Source organism: Pseudophryne corroboree, chromosome 1, assembly GCF_028390025.1.
Source record: "Pseudophryne corroboree isolate aPseCor3 chromosome 1, aPseCor3.hap2, whole genome shotgun sequence".
Lineage (NCBI taxonomy): Eukaryota > Metazoa > Chordata > Amphibia > Anura > Myobatrachidae > Pseudophryne > Pseudophryne corroboree.
In genome coordinates, this window is record NC_086444.1 from 936,949,011 (window position 1) to 936,967,461 (window position 18,451).

The following is an 18,451-nucleotide window of genomic DNA, read 5'->3' on the forward strand; positions in this document are numbered from 1 at the left end:
ATGTTGAAAGCTCACCAAACTTGCTGACAAAGGAAGCTGAGTAATCCCAGATGCCACAGTTTAATCCAGCAGAATGGTCTCTCAGCTCATAGAGGATTTCTTCCATCTCAAAGGAAGCCAGGACACTCTCAATCAGCACAGTGGCCTTAATGCTTCCGAGGGATAAGTTTAACTGCGCAGGGAATGGATGGAAAAAATACAGTCATTATTCACATTTACTTAGATGTCCATCTGATAATTAAAGTAGGCTATGTCTGCCATTCAGCACCAAAAGGCTAGACTGTGTGTCATGTTAGGTGGGCTGATTAGGGACACAGCATGGACATCCTTCTGAGGATTGGGGACTTTAGTATATTATTTATGAAACAATTGCAAAACGTAGGCACTTTGCTGGTGATCATCAGTGAAGAACACTTGCTATCTATTAGTGGTAATTGGTAGCGCACTGAACATTAGTTGGCAATACACAGAAGTTTAGCACTTAGAAGGCAATACACAGTGCTAAACTTATCCACATAAAGCCATATGTTGGTTTACTTTATCTGATCTATTCATACGCTAATAAATATATCCTGTACAGATTTATATTACTCTTGCTAGTAATACAGAGGAGCTGCAGGTATACACGTCCGGGGATACATGTGAAACCTGCTCTACAGGTAACTGAATAATATGTGGTGTTGCAAATAACAACCAACCAGAATATTGCTTTTATATTCTAACCTTTACTAGAATACTTTGAACTGGCTAGCAACAACATTTGGGGGAGAATTCCCAATTCTCTGAGATGTGGCAGAAGAATGAAGAAGCCTAACATTGCTAATTTTCTTATGCAACTCAATGGGTTATGAGGGAAAATCAGTAAAGTTCTACCCCTTTCACACCAGGCCGATAATCTGGGTTATTGCTGAGGCAAGCCGGTGTGACCCGGGTCCTGGCTCAGTGTGCAAGTCTCAGCCCAGGTTGTACATCCGAGGTCCGCCCAGGGTTATTTCCCATATCAGACCCAGGGCAGCTTCAGTGTGAAAGATGAAACCCAGGTTAAATTTTCAAAGCATCTGATTGGCAGTGTATCTGGAGGCCCACCTCAAGGGAGTGTATAAAGTGACATGCACGGCTGATACGGATGCAGACAAGGGTTCAGTGTAAAAGGGGTATGAAGAGCAGAAACACGGGTTGGTAATAGATTCAATTAGTTGACATCTCATTTATTAAGAAATCAGTGTTACGTCTTGTTACCACCAAAATGTATTATTTCAATTATATGTCACCAGCTTGGTAATGTTGTGCCCTCCCTAGACTGAAATAAGATGCAAATATGCTACTGCAAAGTGACACTCTAGTGATAATCTTATTATATACAGTACCATGTTTTGTGAAGAAGTAGTTGTTGAGTCAGCACTTGCAAGGTCGAAAGAATGTGGACAGCACAATTCCTGCCGCATTATACAGATGTGTCCACATACACCTTTGCACAAAGCTCGCCAATTAGTCCCATTTATGACTTACCTGCACAAAGTGTCCTGCTAGAGACGTTCTCCTCTATGTGACTTATTCATATCACTAATGCAACCAAAGATAAATGCAAGGGTACATTGCCTACTGGAACTGGAATTTCATGTATTTCTATGTGCCACTCACTTGCTAATCTATAAATAAAGTCATAAGACAGAGTTTCGATATGAAACGCCGTACCTCACGCTACATATCATGACGTCTGCGACTTTATACCAATTCCAGTGTACCAGGTATACTGTAAGTGACTTTGTATGTGTCTACCAGGAAGACAATACATGTCGAAAAACATACAATGATGGAGTGTCTAGATCGCGCCAGGGGTCTTGTGCCATATGGCGTCTAAACCTTTGGTGAATGAGGACACATCTCGCTACCTTTAAACATGACACTTTACCTTCAAGTTTAAAGCTAAACTCCTAACATGGTTAAAATGCTTTAATTAGCACATGTTAAAATGGCAGCTCTCCACATTCTAACTGTCTACATTGAAAGTGCTGACAAAACATACATACCCATTATGCTGGTTCCTGTAAGACTGCCAAACATATGAAACATCTAGGATTTAGTTCCCATTTCACTACGTTACCTTTTCCTCTGTCCACACAAATATTTGATTCCAAAGTCTGGCTTCTAAAAAGCTTTCCACCTGGAATACGTAAATAACCAATTTACTTTATAGAAATTAAACCTGTTAAATATGGCATTTTATGGTGGTGGGGCTCTAGTCAGAGGACCTCTCACCACATAATAATATAATTAAATATTTTTTATTCACCCAGACCTATTTTGAGATTATATTTTCATTCAAACTTAAAGAAAACAGTGGTGTAATATGTACAGGACACGCACTTATCTCCCATCCCCACACAGTCTAATGTGGCAGGGCTACCCCAAACTACAATACTTCCATTTCTGTCTAACACATTAGGGGCAGATGTATTAAGACTGGAGAAGTGATAACGCACCAGCTAATCAGTTCCTAACTGTTAATTTACATATTGGCGCTGATTGGCCGATGCATTATCACCTTGCACTTATCACTGCTTTATCACTTCTCCAGGCTTAACACATCTGCCCCACTGGTGTTCCAAATGTATCAAATCTTCTCAGTATTGGCTATAGAATGTTTTCAAGAAAAAGCATTTTTAATCAAATAAAGTGACATCCCAGGTGAAACAATTATTCTTCTTAAGCATCTACACAGGAAATAAAATAAATACCAAAATATTCTACCTTTGACAAATAGAAAAAAGGGCCACTTCCGCTCTCATAAAGTCTTGTGCCAGCATGGTATATAAGTAGACCGTAATCAAAGAGCGGACCTGGGATCTCTCTGCCATTTACCTGTGTAGAGGAAATTACATGTAATAACACCTGACCTTGTATATAATAGATTGCACTAATTTAACAGCATTACATTTACTTTCAGGTCTGTATTTAGACAGACAGAGCCTAGGACATCCTTTCTTTTGCTTTCTCTTTTGTTTTTTTGTACTGGACAATCTGTAGCAATCAGGGCCGGCGCTACCATTTGGCAGCTTTAGGCAGCTGCCTATGGGCGGCAGCCACTAGAGGGCGGCATGCTCCTCCTGAATCAGTTTTAGTGCAGTTAAATGGCAGCAGTGTGACCCTGTGCTGCCAGCTACACAAAAAACGCAGCCCGCAGCCTTATCCTCCTTCCCACCTCCTTCTGAAATCCTTACTGCAACAAGCGGTGTAAAAGGGGCCACCCCTCCTACCTGATTGTACAGCCAATGGGGAGAGAGTCAGCGCGGAAACATCCGGGGACTCCTGAGGCGAGGGGTTAAAATGCAGTGTGCCCGGAGGAAGGGGACTCTCTGGGGAGAGCGTGCTGTCACAGGAGGATCTGTGAGGAGCGCTGATCGGCTCCGTTCAACTGAGGCAGACAGCAGAGGCTGAAGTCCTGTGTGACAGCCCCAGAGTGCTCTGGAAGCCTGCGTATCAGTGTGTGGCTCCCGTCAGTGACAGCGGGGATTTCCCCTGAGAGAGAGAGCGAGCATCGGGAGCAGAGATGAACTGTGACACTCCTGCCCATATAAGGAGTGTGTGGGCAGCTTCAGTGAGGGAGTCCCTGGCAGGGGAGGGAGAGAAAGCTCCGCAGAGAACAGGGCTTTGCAGTGACCTCAGCCCGCCCATATAAGGGAAACAGCAAGCAGCTGCAAACGGGGTGAGCCTGGAAGAGAAAACACTGCAGAGTCAGCATCCAGAGGGAGCCCTAATGGGATTCTGGTGTCCATTCCAGAGGAGGCTCAACACAAGTAAGCAGGGACATTGCTGGTACATGTTGCTCACACACCACTTTGTGAACTGTATTAGAGGGTACAATTCTTGTTGATGTTACACAGTGTGACCCATTGTCAGCACCCCACCTGGATTCCTTATGTCACCACCCTGACTGTTAGCAGCAGGAGAATCTTGGGGGTTATTCCGAGTTGATCGCTAGCTGTTGATTTTTGCAGCGCAGCGATCAGGTAAAAAAACGTCAAAACTGCGCATGCGTATGCTCCGCAAATGCGCATCGTACGGGTACAAAGTGTATCGTTGCTGAGCGATTGATTTAACGAAGAATCCGTTCGCACAGCCGATCGCAAGGAGATTGACAGGAAGAAGGCGTTTGTGGGTGGCAACTGACCGTTTTCTGGGAGTGTTTGGAAAAATGCAGGCGTGTCCAAGCGTTTGCAGGGCGGGTGTCTGACGTCAATTCCGGGAACAAAAAGACTGAAGTGATCGAAAGGGCTGAGTAAGTCCAGACCTACTGAAACTGCACAAAATGTTTTTGCAGAGCTCCGCTGCACAGGTGTTCGCACACTTGCAAAGCGAAAATACACTCCCTATAGGCAGTGACTATGCATTTGCACGGCTGCTAAAAGTAGCTAGTGAGCGATCAACCCCCGTTGTGTCAGCGTGTCCACCAAATAGTTTCCGACTCCCACAAGCCAGTGACAATTTACCTCAGCCCAACAGTGCCAGGCAGGCAGAAGTGCAGAGGAGGCTGGAGAGGAGAGTATAGAGAAAGACACTGAAATTAACACTGAGCTATCAGTTTCACTATCCACGTGGACATGTAATAGGAATAGTAACCTGTGGTGAGAAAAGGTACGTTTTACTGTTCTGAAACAGTTTACTTATGCTAACCCGGAGGTCCCATGTTCTGAACTTCAACAATATAATATATATATATATATATATATATATATATATATATAATTTTTTATTTAATTTATAAACAGGAAAGGCGATATGGGGCACAGAATCAATAAATATATATACACGAAGGGGAGTGACTAGCATTTGCAACTATAATTAAAGAAGGAAACATAATAGGCACTCACTGGGTTTCATGAAAAGGATATATTGTATTGTAAAAAGGTTGGATTCATATATATATATGTATATATAATACATATATAATGTAGTTTTATTGTTATGTATAACGTGTACCCTGGGAGCCATCAAAGCACATTGCAGGGAGTACTACTGTGTGGCATAACATGGATGTGCTCTACTGTGTGGTTTAATGTAAATGGGCTCTACTGTAGTGTAACGTGAATACGGGGGCTGGGGGGGGGGGCTAGGCTTAAGTTTTGCCTAGGGTGCCGGAAAACCTTGCACCGGCCCTGGTTGCAATCGGTAATATGTATTTAGCCAAGGTCGCTTGAGAAGGCATGTAGTCTGACATTCACTAAGGAACCTATTTATTAAGATTAGTGGCAATGGAGTCCCAAAAGTATTATTCCTTGATTTTGGAGGGGCTACATGCAAAAACAGTCAGCATTACACTGCATGCAGAAACATAAATATATTTGCATTCCTTGAACAGCAATATGGTTTGTCCCAGATACAAAGTGTTGTGATTATATTATGGATCAATCACAAGATATTATACCACATGTCACCATTTCTGTTAATTAAATGTATTTATTTTAATCAGAAAACATGGTGACCTGCAGATGAACCTTTATGTGTAAGGTCCAGCTGCAGGGCTAATTAGATGTAGGGAGACGCTCATGGATCAGGTAACAGATAATGGGGTTCATTCGGATCTGGTCATAGCTGTGCTAAATTTAGCACAGCTACGATCACTTACACTGACATGCGGGGGTACCCCCAGCACAGGGCTAGTCCGCCCCGCATGTCAGTCCGCCCCCCCACCACACAAGTACAAAAACATCGCACTCCAACGATGCTTTTGTACTTGAAGAGTAACTCCCAGCCAGCGCAGCTCCTGCGGCTGGCCAGGAGTTACTCGTTGCTGCCCGTGTCGCAGCGGCTGCGTGTGAGGTCACGCAGCCGCTGTTGCCCGCCCCCGCACAGTCTGGCCATGCCTGCGTTAGCCGGACCACGCCAAGCCGTCCCCTCCTGCCCAGTGACTGCCTATGCCTGTCTAACAGGCAGAGGCGATTGCTAGGCAACGACAGCCGTTGGCTGTCAGCCATGCACCGGCGCACTGTGGCGCCGGAGCATGCGCAGTTCTGACCTGATCGCTGCTCTGCGATGAACTGCAGCGAGCGATCAGGTCAGAATGACCCCCAATGTTATCTGGGAGTTCATGTGTTTTGTATGCTCACATGACATGTTAGCCTACACCCCAAATTTGGTAAAACATCACAACCCCTGACTCCCAGATAAATAAACCTCTCCATACCTGAGTGACAGCCTGTTCTGGACAATTGGCCATAATCTGCATTGACACAGAAAGCAAGGAAGGAGGGTGCTGTGTGACAGCCAAGGCAGGGGTAAATACCATATCCCACATGCAGAACACTATACAATTCTTGGAAGCCCATCTTATATAAGGAATTGCCCCATCCTCTTTGTGTCTTCCTGCAGACAGATTCTTGCAAGTGAGACTGTTCATATTTTACCCCTTTTCTGTTTATGAGAAAATGATTTGCCTATGACTATGTCCTTTTTATTATTTTTGTAAATACTTTTAAGCATTGTATCTTTCTCATATCAAACTTCATTTAATAAGATTGGTCTTTGTGGTTCTTATCAGATCCATTTTGCCTGTGGATTTGGCCAATCCATGCTACATATATGTGTAATTATTATTACCCAAATAATAATCTTTTACACACATATATATAGAGCAAATGTAAATGGGACTGAATTTTTGTTATAGGGAGGACTTAAGGCTTCCTATTTGGAGTGTGTTGCTCCTGATAAACTTTAAGTGGTGGCAGTTATATTTGCAAAATGAATAGTGAGTAGAAAAGATAATAGGCAATGTAATAATTTCTGTACACACATGCTCAGATGAGTGCTGAACTTGACAAAGTTATGGACAGTGTTTAGAGTTTGGAGTATCTTTGACCTTAATATGTGACACAATGTTACTTGCTATTTTTGCTTTGCTCCCACCTCAGAATTAGACCCCATGGGGGAATTCAATTGTGTCTCCCCATGGTCACCATTAGATGGTGCCCAATGAAGCAATTTAATTGTTGCCCCAATTTGGGCGTGCTGAGCCACAGGGAGACACATTTCAGCTCATAGCCCCCCCAACCCCCGTGCTGGTGAGTTGAAATCTGTGAAAAATGGCCAGTTTGGGCACCCAAACTGCACTTTTTGCAATCACGCCCATTAGTTTAGTTGGGTTTAGCTGCTTTAAACATGAAGCCCAACACTAATAGGCACGATTGGTGCGATAACGGGTATCAATTGAATATCACCCCTGCGATCTCCTGTCACTTTAGACAGGAGATCGGGTGGCGATATCAATTGGATTTTCACCTATGTGTGAACCTATTCATGTGACATATCTTATTAAATGTATGTTCATTGTAAAGATCATAGCATTATGGAGACAAATAACGATACAATAGGATGTATAGGATGAAGTGATATCACTTTATGCATCACTGCTAAAACCTCATCTGACACACATTACAGCTTTTAATATTCATTACCAGCATATTGTGTTCCACCATGTTCCAAGCTCTTGGTCTTAACATTAACACTGGAGCTTCTGAGATAGGGGGTATACCTATAAATTGAATTTCAAATATCATGAAAAAAAATACTATAAGATAATTGAAAACTTGAATAATGACTGCTGGGAGTTATATATTACCTGGCACATTGTTATAAATAACTTGGTATACATTAAAAATTCCTTTGATCTGATTGAAGAATGTTGGACAGTTACCATCATCAAAGTCCACCTAAATAACAAAATGGCTGACTTAATATTGTCAATAATATAATAATTCCAAATTTACATGAGTTTTTGTATTTGCGGTTAATATATTTATGTTCAGTTTTAGCTACAGTATATTTCTGATATACATATATCAGATTAGCAATGATTTTCCAATAATAAGCTCCGCTTTCTAAGAAATACAAAGACTTTTGACAGATTTGATTGGACTAAATATATATTTTAATTTTAGTATCCTGTGTGAGACCTTCAGTCAGTGCTACACATAACTGAACAAGTTCCCATTAAGTTTTTCAACAAGTGAATGCAAATGTTTTTGATTCACCTACTTATGAATTGGAGTGTATAAATGTAAGAAAGACTATATCCTGTAGCAGTGGTTCCCAAACTTTTTTGAATTACGGCACCCAAGAGTACCAGAATTTTTTTCCCGGCACTCCTAGGCCAAAAGTTTCTTATTAAGAAATTTAGAAAGAAATATTAAAATAAGTCTTCCTTAGGTTCAACTCTGTGCTGAGGGACAAGACTTGCTTCTGTTTGTCTGCATATTTTAGATTGGCAGCCACCAGCTCTGGTTCTGCCTATTACATTGACCATAATTTTAATTGGTCTTGGACCACCAATCTAAGGCACCCCTGCAAGTGCCATGACACATCCCAGGGTGCCACGGCACACAATTTGAGAACCACTGGCCTATAGACACATTATAGATAAAGGCCACTAACCCCCAATACTGTGGACTCGCAATGTAACACTGGACCTGATTCTAAGTCTGTCCCCAGTGAAAATAGGATGGATCTTGCAGATTTCAACATAGCATGTGCAAAATAAATAAATAGGTGACTGTGCATGCGCCAAAAATAAATTATAACATTTATGTTGTTATCGGGATTTTTTTAGGCTGAAATCGCCTAGTGTGTATCCCCCTTAACACTAACTGATGGAGATTGCTCCTGCAAAGGGATTGATCTGTCTGTTGGTGAGCCATACTCTCCGTGAAATGGGTGTTTCTGGGCAGCAACTTGGTGGTCAAAGCGGCGCTGCTGTAGCACAAACTTAACTCACTGTACACAATTTGTAACAATGTCATTATTTAGACCTAGCTGAATACCTGTGTTTCACTACGGAATTTCAAGTATTTATGTGCGTATAACTTTAATTTTAAAGGACTTCCTGGTAAACTAATTAGACTTACAACAGGACATACTCCACCCACCGCTGCCAATCTTTGTCAGGCTACACCTCTGGACGGGCCTTCCCCGGATTGATGCTGTCAAAAGGCTGGTGCTGAGGAGAATAATCCACCTCCTTCTCTGTGCCGTCCCGCTTCTGATGCTGTCCTGCTCAGTGCTGTAAATGCTGGGACGACAGGCCAAGCTCCGCCCATTGTATGTTAAATATGTAGTTTGCAGGGATAGGCTGACTCTATCCCAAAGGGTCCTAGGTCTCCCTGCTTAGCTTCTCACTCTCCTTAGGACTCCTCCTTTGAGGGAAAAAGGTAAAGATTTTTGCGCAACACTTAAGGTCACTGTAAGAGCTGTCGGTACCCTTTACACAGCAGATAACATACCTCACAACTATCCCAATTTTCGCGGGACAGTCCCTTTTTTGGAACTGTCCCGTTGTCCCACCCGCAATCCGCAGTGTCCCGCGGTGGGGTGGGGGCAGTTGAGAGGCTCCCTGTCACTCACTGAGTGGCTGCTGCAGTAGTGAATAGATGCTCTGCGCATGAGCACATCGTATATCACGAGAGGCAGAGAGGCCGGAGGCATGGCCAACAGCTCACCATGCCCCTATAGTGATGAAAATGGGGCGTGTCTCCCGATCGCGGGCATTCCTGCAAAGCCACACCCCCTTTACCCAAGGTTATGCCTCCGTTTTAGGTGCGAACACACCTTTGGCACGCAGGAGAGTGACAGGGTCCCGACTTGGACCCTGACAATGTTGGGAGGGATGAGATAAGCAGTTGCTGACTTTCAAGCTTTCCTTTTAATGCATTTAAGAGACAAAATATCTATGTCTCCTTTCCTCCTATTGCTCTCTGAGAGGTTTGGCAATGTTTAGTTCAGGTGACAGGTTAACCTCTGATAATTGAGACACTATCCTCTCCTGACTGGAAATAAGTTGGTTAAGTACTTATATCTTAAATCTATATATTTAAAAGACAAATACCACTGATTCATCACAAACTCTCCTGAACCATAAGGCTGCACTTCCTTGCCAGTGGCAGTTTTAGAGCAGTCCATTATTCAAATATGGGAGCCACATTCAGCGATGTTTGACAGTGTTTAGGGGTGGCGTTTGATGTGGCTCCCATATATGAATAATGGCATGCTCTGCAACTGCCACTGCAAGGAAGTCCAGGAACAGAGCATTGTGCCCTACCCCCTCCGCAACTTGGTATCGCTGGCACCATGCATTCTTCATAGCCCCAGCTGGGTGGACTGTCTTAACTCTCCTCTGTGAGGGGGGGTTCTCTTACCCTTTTTAACCCCATTTGTGGGTGGAATTTTGAAAAATCCCTTCTTAGTGGGTGCCTACGTCACAAAAGCAAGTTACTGTCCAAATTTCAAGTTCCTAGTCCTTATGGTTCAGGAGATTTTTTGATGAGTCAGTGGTATTTGCTTTTTATATATATATAGATAAAAGAAAGATACATTGATCAACTTATTTACATTAGGATGAAAGAATGTAACTCTGCATCTATTCTCCCTCCAGGGGGGTCGTGGACCCCCAAGAGGGAGAAAATGTGTCGGTATGCCAGGTGTCAGGATTCCGGTGCAGGAATACTGTGCGCCGGGATCCCAAAAGCCGGCAAACTGAAGACCACCCCATTAAACTGTATGACATCCACTGTTGGTATTACTATTAATATCTATTCAAGGGGGTGCAATTACCTGCTATTGGACAATTATAGTGTCATCTTTTTTGCTAAAACAGTGACTCTGAGATCCATTAATATACAGCCTTTTACTTTTAATTTTATTATTTACGTTTTTTTAACTGCTGATGCAGTTACATTATTTTATCCTGATGTAAAAATGTTGATCAATGTATCTTTCTTTTATTCTAAACTAGCTGTTCTATCCGTTCTTCGCATGGTAGTTTCTGATTTTCACTGTTGTAAATATAAAAGAGTGTTAAAAATTTTAGTTGTAAATATGAGTGTTAAAAATTTAGTAAATCTATAGAGCTGTAAATTTGAGATGTCTTAATGTAAGTAAATATTAATCCATGGTTTTTGGCATTACCCGAGGAGCACCCATAGCAGGTATGGTAAAAAGTGACAGGGCCATTTTTGTAGATTATTAAATTCTACACACTGGAGGTGCAATCCAAATTTTGATCCGTTTGGGCGTTATTGTTCACACAACCAAGCCACAAATCAGTAATGACGTCATTATGTCAACCCCCTTTTCATCCCCTTAAGGGAGGTTTATTAACATTCTAAGTACGTAGTTTTTCTATCTCCCACCTGAAGAATACCTACTGTATGTTAAATCGCAGCTCCCTAACATATCGGGAAGTAAGAGAATTAGTGATAAGTAAGTGAGTGAGTGCTATCGCATTTATACTGTGTATGTATATATATATAAAATGACATTGTTACAAATTGTATAGTGTGTTACATTTGTGCTATAGCAGTGCCACTGTGTTCTTTCTGATAGCCTTTTTGTTGGTGGGTTTGCACTCCTCTAGACAGCCAGGAAGCTGCGATTGCACACTTGTTACGCTGGTTATAATCACTAACTAGCACCAGGACTAAAATATACCTTTTTCGAGTAACTTGGTGGTCACCAATTAGTGGAAGTGTCATGGGAGTGTTGTGGTCAGGTAATTCAACTTCCATGCATGATTTTTCAGATGGAGATTGGATGTCTGTCTCTGACAGATCTTTTGCACCTAGCAGATGCTAAGATGACAGTTGCATCTGCAGACAGAAACCTAGTGGGTGGGATAAGCTTCCACTTTCAGTCGCACTGGTTTTCTGCACCCTTTGGAGAATTCCGTAGGTGTTTATGACTCAGAATCGGGCCCACTGATTCTTCCAAAATGTATTTGATGAAATAACTGGTGACTTATTGTCAGGATTGTGGCACCCCATTAGAGCTGGTATGGACTTGTGATGGACTGTGGGCCTAATTCAGACCTGATCGTAGCAGCAAATTTGTTAGCAGATGGGCAAAACCATGTGCACTGCAGGGGGGCAGATATAACATGTGCAGAGAGAGTTAGATTTGGGTGGGTTATATTGTTTCTGTGCAAAGTAAATACTGGCTGCTTTATTTTTACACTGCAATTTAGATTTCAGTTTTAACACACCCCATCCAAATCTAACTCTGTCTCTGCACATGTTATATCTGCCCCTCCTGCAGTGCACATGGTTTTGCCCGTCTGCTAACAAATTTGCTGCTGCGATCAGGTCTGAGTTAGGCACTGTGCCCCTTCATTCTTACAGAATACAGCTGTGCAAATGCTCTGAAACTTGCAGCAGGGAAAGGGTTAACTGCACTCAACATGCTGTGGCTGGCATGTGCTGGGACAGATGACAGCTGGACTCTGGGGACGGTTGGTATGCTGAGGCAGTATTGGTTGTGGGTTTAGAATCTGCACAGGAACGGATTGATAATGGTGTATCTGTATATATAGAAAAATGTCTGAGGCAGCCATCTTAGGTTAACGGCTGACAGTAAAGAGTGGGATGGTGCTGCGCTGGTATCGGGTGAGGCTGCAGAACTTACCAGAACCTGCCCGGGATGTAATACTGGCCAAAATGTATTAAGCCTTAACAAGAGGTAAAGTTGAGATGCATGAGGAGTGATAAATGACCAGCCAATCAGCTTCCTAACTGCCATGTCAAAGGCTGTGCTTTAAAAATGACAGTTAGGAGCTGGTTGACTGGTCATTTATCACTCCTTATGCATCTCAACTTTATCTCTTGTTAAGGCTTAATACATTTGGGTAACTGTGTCTGAGAACCGGAACAGAGAGAGTAGCAGCCAGCCAGCATAGTGATCCTGATGATCCTGCAACTCATGTCAGTGCTGTATCATGGCGGTATCTTCTCCAAAAGAGGCAAGCAGAGAGGCGGACCTTTCAGGCAGAAAGGTAGGTGGTGCGGTGGAGACAGCAGCAACCAGGCTGTGCAGGCTGTGGAGTGAACTCCCTCCTCCCTCAAGGAGGTGACAGCAACAAATAGACAAGCAGTGAGGTGCAATTTCCCCTCCCTCCAGATGGGCAGTAGCCACAGTGATCGAGGGCACAAAGCGAGCAGTATTGGAAAGGGGAGTGACCTGTAATTAAGAGCCACCCACTTAAAGTGAGCTTGCACAGACGTTTGGAAAAGGACTAGTTAATGTAGGCACTCTTAGCTGTATACACTGGAAATGACTCAGAGAAGTACACAAATGCAGTACAAGTGTGGTGTTTGCCCAGAAATGAAAAGAGACACCTACCGGTGCAAACACAACTCATTCGCAATTGCGAACACATATCCAGCTTATATGCAAGAACGGGAAACATTGACTGCTTGTGTAGGTCTATGGCTGCGCAGACTGGCCGCGGCAGTAGTCATGCAGGCGTCATGTTTTGTATGCTAGAGCTTGCAACTGACATCATACACACACCCCGAAAACAGCCATGACACACCTGCCTTTTTAAGGACCACTCCCCGCTAACACAATGTTAACACCCCCAAACAGTCACTTCCTGTCAATCTCTTTGTGATTGAATTATCATTGCATATGGGATCGCAGCGCCACCTTGACATATGCGCAATGCAAATGCAGTACATGTGCAGTCTGCCAATCATCGCTTTGTGGTGTGGAACATCGGCTTTGCATACTTCTCGGAATCAGGCCCACTGTTGCCTAGACAATGCTACAGGCAAACAAAGCTTTTCATCGTTCTGCTGATCGGTGAGTGATTGACAGGAAGTGGGTGTTTCTGGGCGGAAACTGACCGTTTTCTGGGAGTGTGCGGAAAAACGCAGGCGCTTCAGGGAAAAACGCGGGAGTGGCTGAAGAAACGGGGGAGTGTCTGGCCGAACGCTGGGTGTGTTTGTGACGTCAAACCAGGAACAAAACTGTTTGAGCTGTCTGTTTGCAGCCTTATCTTAATGTCTGCCAACCAGAATGTGTGCATGGATGCCTCTCAAACACATACTAGGCCAGATGCATCATCCATGGCCGTAACTACGTGTGTGCCAGGTGTGCCTGGCACACAGCGCAGTTGCCCTGAGGGCGCAACAGCCAGCTGCATGTAATGAGTCAAATTGACTCATTACATGCCGCCTCTGTTGTGTGCCGTGCGCCGCGCTCGGCGCTGGAGAGGAGAGAGCAGCACCAGGCAGCGGAGAAGGAGGAGGAGGGAGGGGGACTGGAGCCGCAGCAGCGCTATGTCATTGGTAGTAAGCGCCGCTGCAGCAGTCCCCTCTCCTTCTGTATAGGCTGCCCGGTGCTGCTGTGAATGCTGGGATGCGGTTCCTCCATCCCAGCATTTACAGCGGCGCCGGGCAGCCTATACGGAAGGAGAGGGGACTGCTGCAGCGGCGCTTACTACCAATGACATAGCGCTGCTGCGGCTCCAGTCCCCCTCCCCCTCCTCCTTGTCCGATGCCTGCACCGAGGGAGCTGCCAGCACGAGGAGCTTGTCAGCGGGGAGATGGTAAGTATATATATATCTCTTTCTTTCTCTCTCTCTTTCTTTCCCTCTCTCTCTCGCTCTCTCTCAGGGGGACACCGTCTGCCATAATGTGTAAAAAGGGGGCCTGGCTGCCGCAATGTGTAAAAAGGGGGACACCGTCTGCCGTAATGTGTAAAAAGGGGGACTGGCTGCCGCAATGTGTAAAAAGGGGGACTGGCTGCTGCAATGTGTGAAAAGGGGGACACCGTCTGCTGCAATGTGTAAAAAGGGGGACTGGCTGCCGCATTGTGTAAATAGGGGGACACCGTCTGCCGTAATGTGTAAAAAAGGGGGCCTGGCTGCCGCAATGTTTAAAAAGGGGGACACCATCTGCCGTAATGTGTAAAAAGGGGGACTGGCTGCCGCAATGTGTAAAAAGGGGGACTGGCTGCTGCAATGTGTGAAAAGGGGGACACCGTCTGCTGCAATGTGTAAAAAGGGGGACTGGCTGCCGCATTGTGTAAATAGGGGGACACCGTCTGCCGTAATGTGTAAAAAAGGGGGCCTGGCTGCCGCAATGTGTAAAAAGGGGGACACCGTCTGCCGTAATGTGTAAAAAGGGGGACTGGCTGCCGCAATGTGTAAAAAGGGGGACTGGCTGCTGCAATGTGTGAAAAGGGGGACACCGTCTGCTGCAATGTGTAAAAAGGGGGACTGGCTGCCGCATTGTGTAAATAGGGGGACACAGTCTGCCGTAATGTGTAAAAAAGGGGGCCTGGCTGCCGCAATGTGTAAAAAGGGGGACACCATCTGCCGTAATGTGTAAAAAGGGGGACTGGCTGCCGCAATGTGTAAAAAGGGGGACTGGCTGCTGCAATGTGTGAAAAGGGGGACACCGTCTGCTGCAATGTGTAAAAAGGGGGACTGGCTGCCGCATTGTGTAAATAGGGGGACACCGTCTGCCGTAATGTGTAAAAAAGGGGGCCTGGCTGCCGCAATGTGTAAAAAGGGGGACACCGTCTGCCGTAATGTGTAAAAAGGGGGACTGGCTGCCGCAATGTGTAAAAAGGGGGACACCATCTGCCGTAATGTGTAAAAACGGGGACTGGCTGCCGCAATGTGTAAAAAGGGGGACTGGCTGCTGCAATGTGTGAAAAGGGGGACACCGTCTGCTGCAATGTGTAAAAAGGGGGACTGGCTGCCGCATTGTGTAAATAGGGGGACACCGTCTGCCGTAATGTGTAAAAAAGGGGGCCTGGCTGCCGCAATGTGTAAAAAGGGGGACACCATCTGCCGTAATGTGTAAAAAAGTGGACGCTGTCTGCCGTAATGTGTAAAAAGGGGACTCTGCCGTAATGTGTAAAAAGGGGGACTGTCTGCTGTAATGTGTAAAAAGGAGGACTGTCTGCTGTAATGTATAAAAGGGGCTCTACCTGGTGTAGTGGCGCTACTGTGCAGCGTAATTTGAATAATGGAGACTACTGTGCACCGTAGTATGAATTGCTATTATTTTGAGGCCACGCCCCTTCCCCATGAAGCCACGCCCCTATATATTTTTCACTGCCCCTATCTTGCATGGGGGGGGCGCCAATGTCTTTCTTGCATACAGCGCTAAAATGCCTAGTTACAGCACTGGCATCATCACTTGGAAAGTGATAAAATGGAGAGTGAGAAAGTAGCAGCCAATCAGCTCCCAACTGCCATTTTTCAAACTAAGCCTGTGACACGGTAGTTAGGAGCTGATTGGCTGCCACTTTTTCACTCTCCATTTTATCACTTTCCAAGCGATGATGCATCTAGCCCACTGTAAGTTGTTTACTTTCCATAGATATCGTGGAGATGTATCAAGCATTCTAAAGAGGACAAGTGGAGCTGTTGGCTATAGCAACCAATAAGATTCTTGCAAATGTTGTACATTCTATAAAATGATATAAAATGAAAGCTAGATTCTGATTGGTTGCTATGGGCAACACTGTAATTTGTTTGCTTTAGAAGGTTTTTTTTTTTTTTTAATTCTTTATTTATACGTGGTTAAGCATGGTAAGAAAACATTACATGGAAACATGGGACAGGTGGCCATCAGAACCAGCGTCCAGCATAAACTACAAATTTTCAAATAGACAACAAAGTTAATCAATGAAGAAAGAACAGTAACATTCAAATATGGAATTCGGGGGGGGGGGGGAGGGGAGGAGGGAAAGGGGGACAGGGGGGGAAAAAACCACGGTATAATCTGTGCACAGTATATATCCTGGAAATAGTAAGATCAGAAAAAAGAGGAAGAGGGGGGTCAAGGGGGAGACGAGAGAAGATTAGGAAAAGGGAAGGAAGAGGAGAGAGAGAAGAAAAGAGGAGGAGAAAGGCCTGGAAGAGGAATAGTAGGCAATGCCCATGGGTCTGCGGAGGAAGTTAGGAGTAAGAGGAGGGGGATGGCAATCTACGTTCAGCAGCGAGCCAGGGGGCCCAGACCTGCTCAAAAATGTGACCCCGGTCTTGGAGATAGTATGTAATCTTTTCCATTGAGGCAATGTGCCAAATTTTAGTTTTAAGGGACGGGAGGGTGGGGAGGGGCTCTTCCAATTAAGAGCTATCAGCGACTTTGCCGCCGTTAGGATATGTGTGGCCAGCTTTTGGGAAAATTTATTGAGCAACGGGGGAGGGTAACATAGCAAAAAGATCCAAGGATCTTTCAGCACAGGAGAATCCAAAAGCGAGTTGAGTAGGGAGTGGACTAGGTTCCAGAAGGAAGCAATGGACGGGCAGGTCCACCATATGTGGAGCATAGTGCCTCTAGCCTCGCAGTTCCTCCAACAATTAGGGGAGGAAGACGGAAAGAGTTTGTTAAGTCGGTCAGGGGTGTAGTACCAACGGTAGTAAACTTTGTAGGCCGTTTCTTTAAAAGCAGTGGCAATAGAGCATTTAGCAATCCCCAGTCTCATGTCTTCCCAATCTTCACTCTCTGGTGGGGGCCCAAGATCACGTTCCCATGCGAGCTCATGGGGCCGGGAGGGGGGGAAGGGAAGAATCTAGTAAAAGGGAGTAGAGTTGGGAGATTAGGCCTTTGGAGAGATGGGAGTTGATGCATAAGCTTTCAAAGGGGGTGAGGGCACGAAGCAATGCGGAGGAGGGGAGAGAGCCTAGGAAGTGGCGTATTTGTAAAAATTGGAAGGGATTAAGTGGGTGTGAAGGGGTATTTTGTTGGAGGTTAGGTAGGGACAGCCATTGGCCCCGATCTGCAAAATTGGTCGGGAATTTGAAGCCCAGCGTTATCCATAAACGGAACCTCACAGTTGAGAGTCCAGGAGGAAACATAGGGTTCTGCCAGATAGGGGTCAAGGGCGAGCGGGGTAGTGGTGAGACCCCTCTTCAGGGAGAGGGAGTCCCAAGTTTTAAGGTTAAATTTAATAGTGGGGAGAAGTTTAGAGGTTGGGGGTCGGGAGGTGGAGGGCAGACCCCACAAGGGGGTCAGGTCCGGGAGACCAATGAAGGCTGCCTCAATATCCAGCCAGGATACAAATCCCGGAGGAGCATAAGAGGTGACAATATGGGATAAGTGGGAGGGGAGATAGTAAAGTTTGACATCAGAAAGGCCCCTACCTCCCGCGGGGGTTGGCCTTTTCAGGGTATTGGCGGTGATGCGGGGGGGTCTGTGATTCCAAATAAAACGCACAAGGGCTCGTTGGATAGTGCGAAGAAAGGAGGCCGGGACTGCTACTGGGAGGGTCTGGAAAAGATAAAGCCATTTGGGGACTACGGTCATTTTAACCGCTATGATCCTGCCCAGCCACGAAATAAAAAGACTGTTCCAGGAGGTCAGGTCAGCGATAGTGTTGGTGAGGAGGGGTGGAAAGTTTTCACGGAAGAGAGAATCATAACGAGAGGTCAGGTATATCCCCAGATATTTAATCTTTGTGGGCTGCCACTTAAAATTAAAGTTAGCGCGAAGGGATTCAGCCTCTCGATGAGGGATATGAAGCAGCATAGCCTCGGATTTGGAGTAGTTGATCTTATACCCTGATATAAGGCTATAAGAATGCAGGACTGAGAATAAGTTTGGGAGTGAGATAAGGGGTTAGGTCAGAGAAAGTAGGATGTCGTCAGCGAAGAGGGAGATTTTAGGGTCGG

General features: G+C 45.0%; 1 protein-coding gene across 1 annotated transcript in view; it reads right to left on the reverse strand.

Annotated features, from left to right (window-relative positions):
* The window catches only part of LOC134918481 (uncharacterized), a 93,438-nt gene that overhangs the window by 50,485 nt on the left and 24,502 nt on the right, over positions 1-18,451 (reverse strand). The window contains exons 4-8 of the mRNA XM_063920368.1: positions 7,616-7,706; positions 7,452-7,528; positions 2,752-2,862; positions 2,105-2,164; positions 16-172 (exon numbers count right to left, since the gene is read on the reverse strand). Of these exons, the coding sequence (XP_063776438.1) occupies positions 16-172; positions 2,105-2,164; positions 2,752-2,862; positions 7,452-7,528; positions 7,616-7,706 (496 nt within the window). The remainder of the gene's footprint in view (positions 1-15; positions 173-2,104; positions 2,165-2,751; positions 2,863-7,451; positions 7,529-7,615; positions 7,707-18,451) is intronic.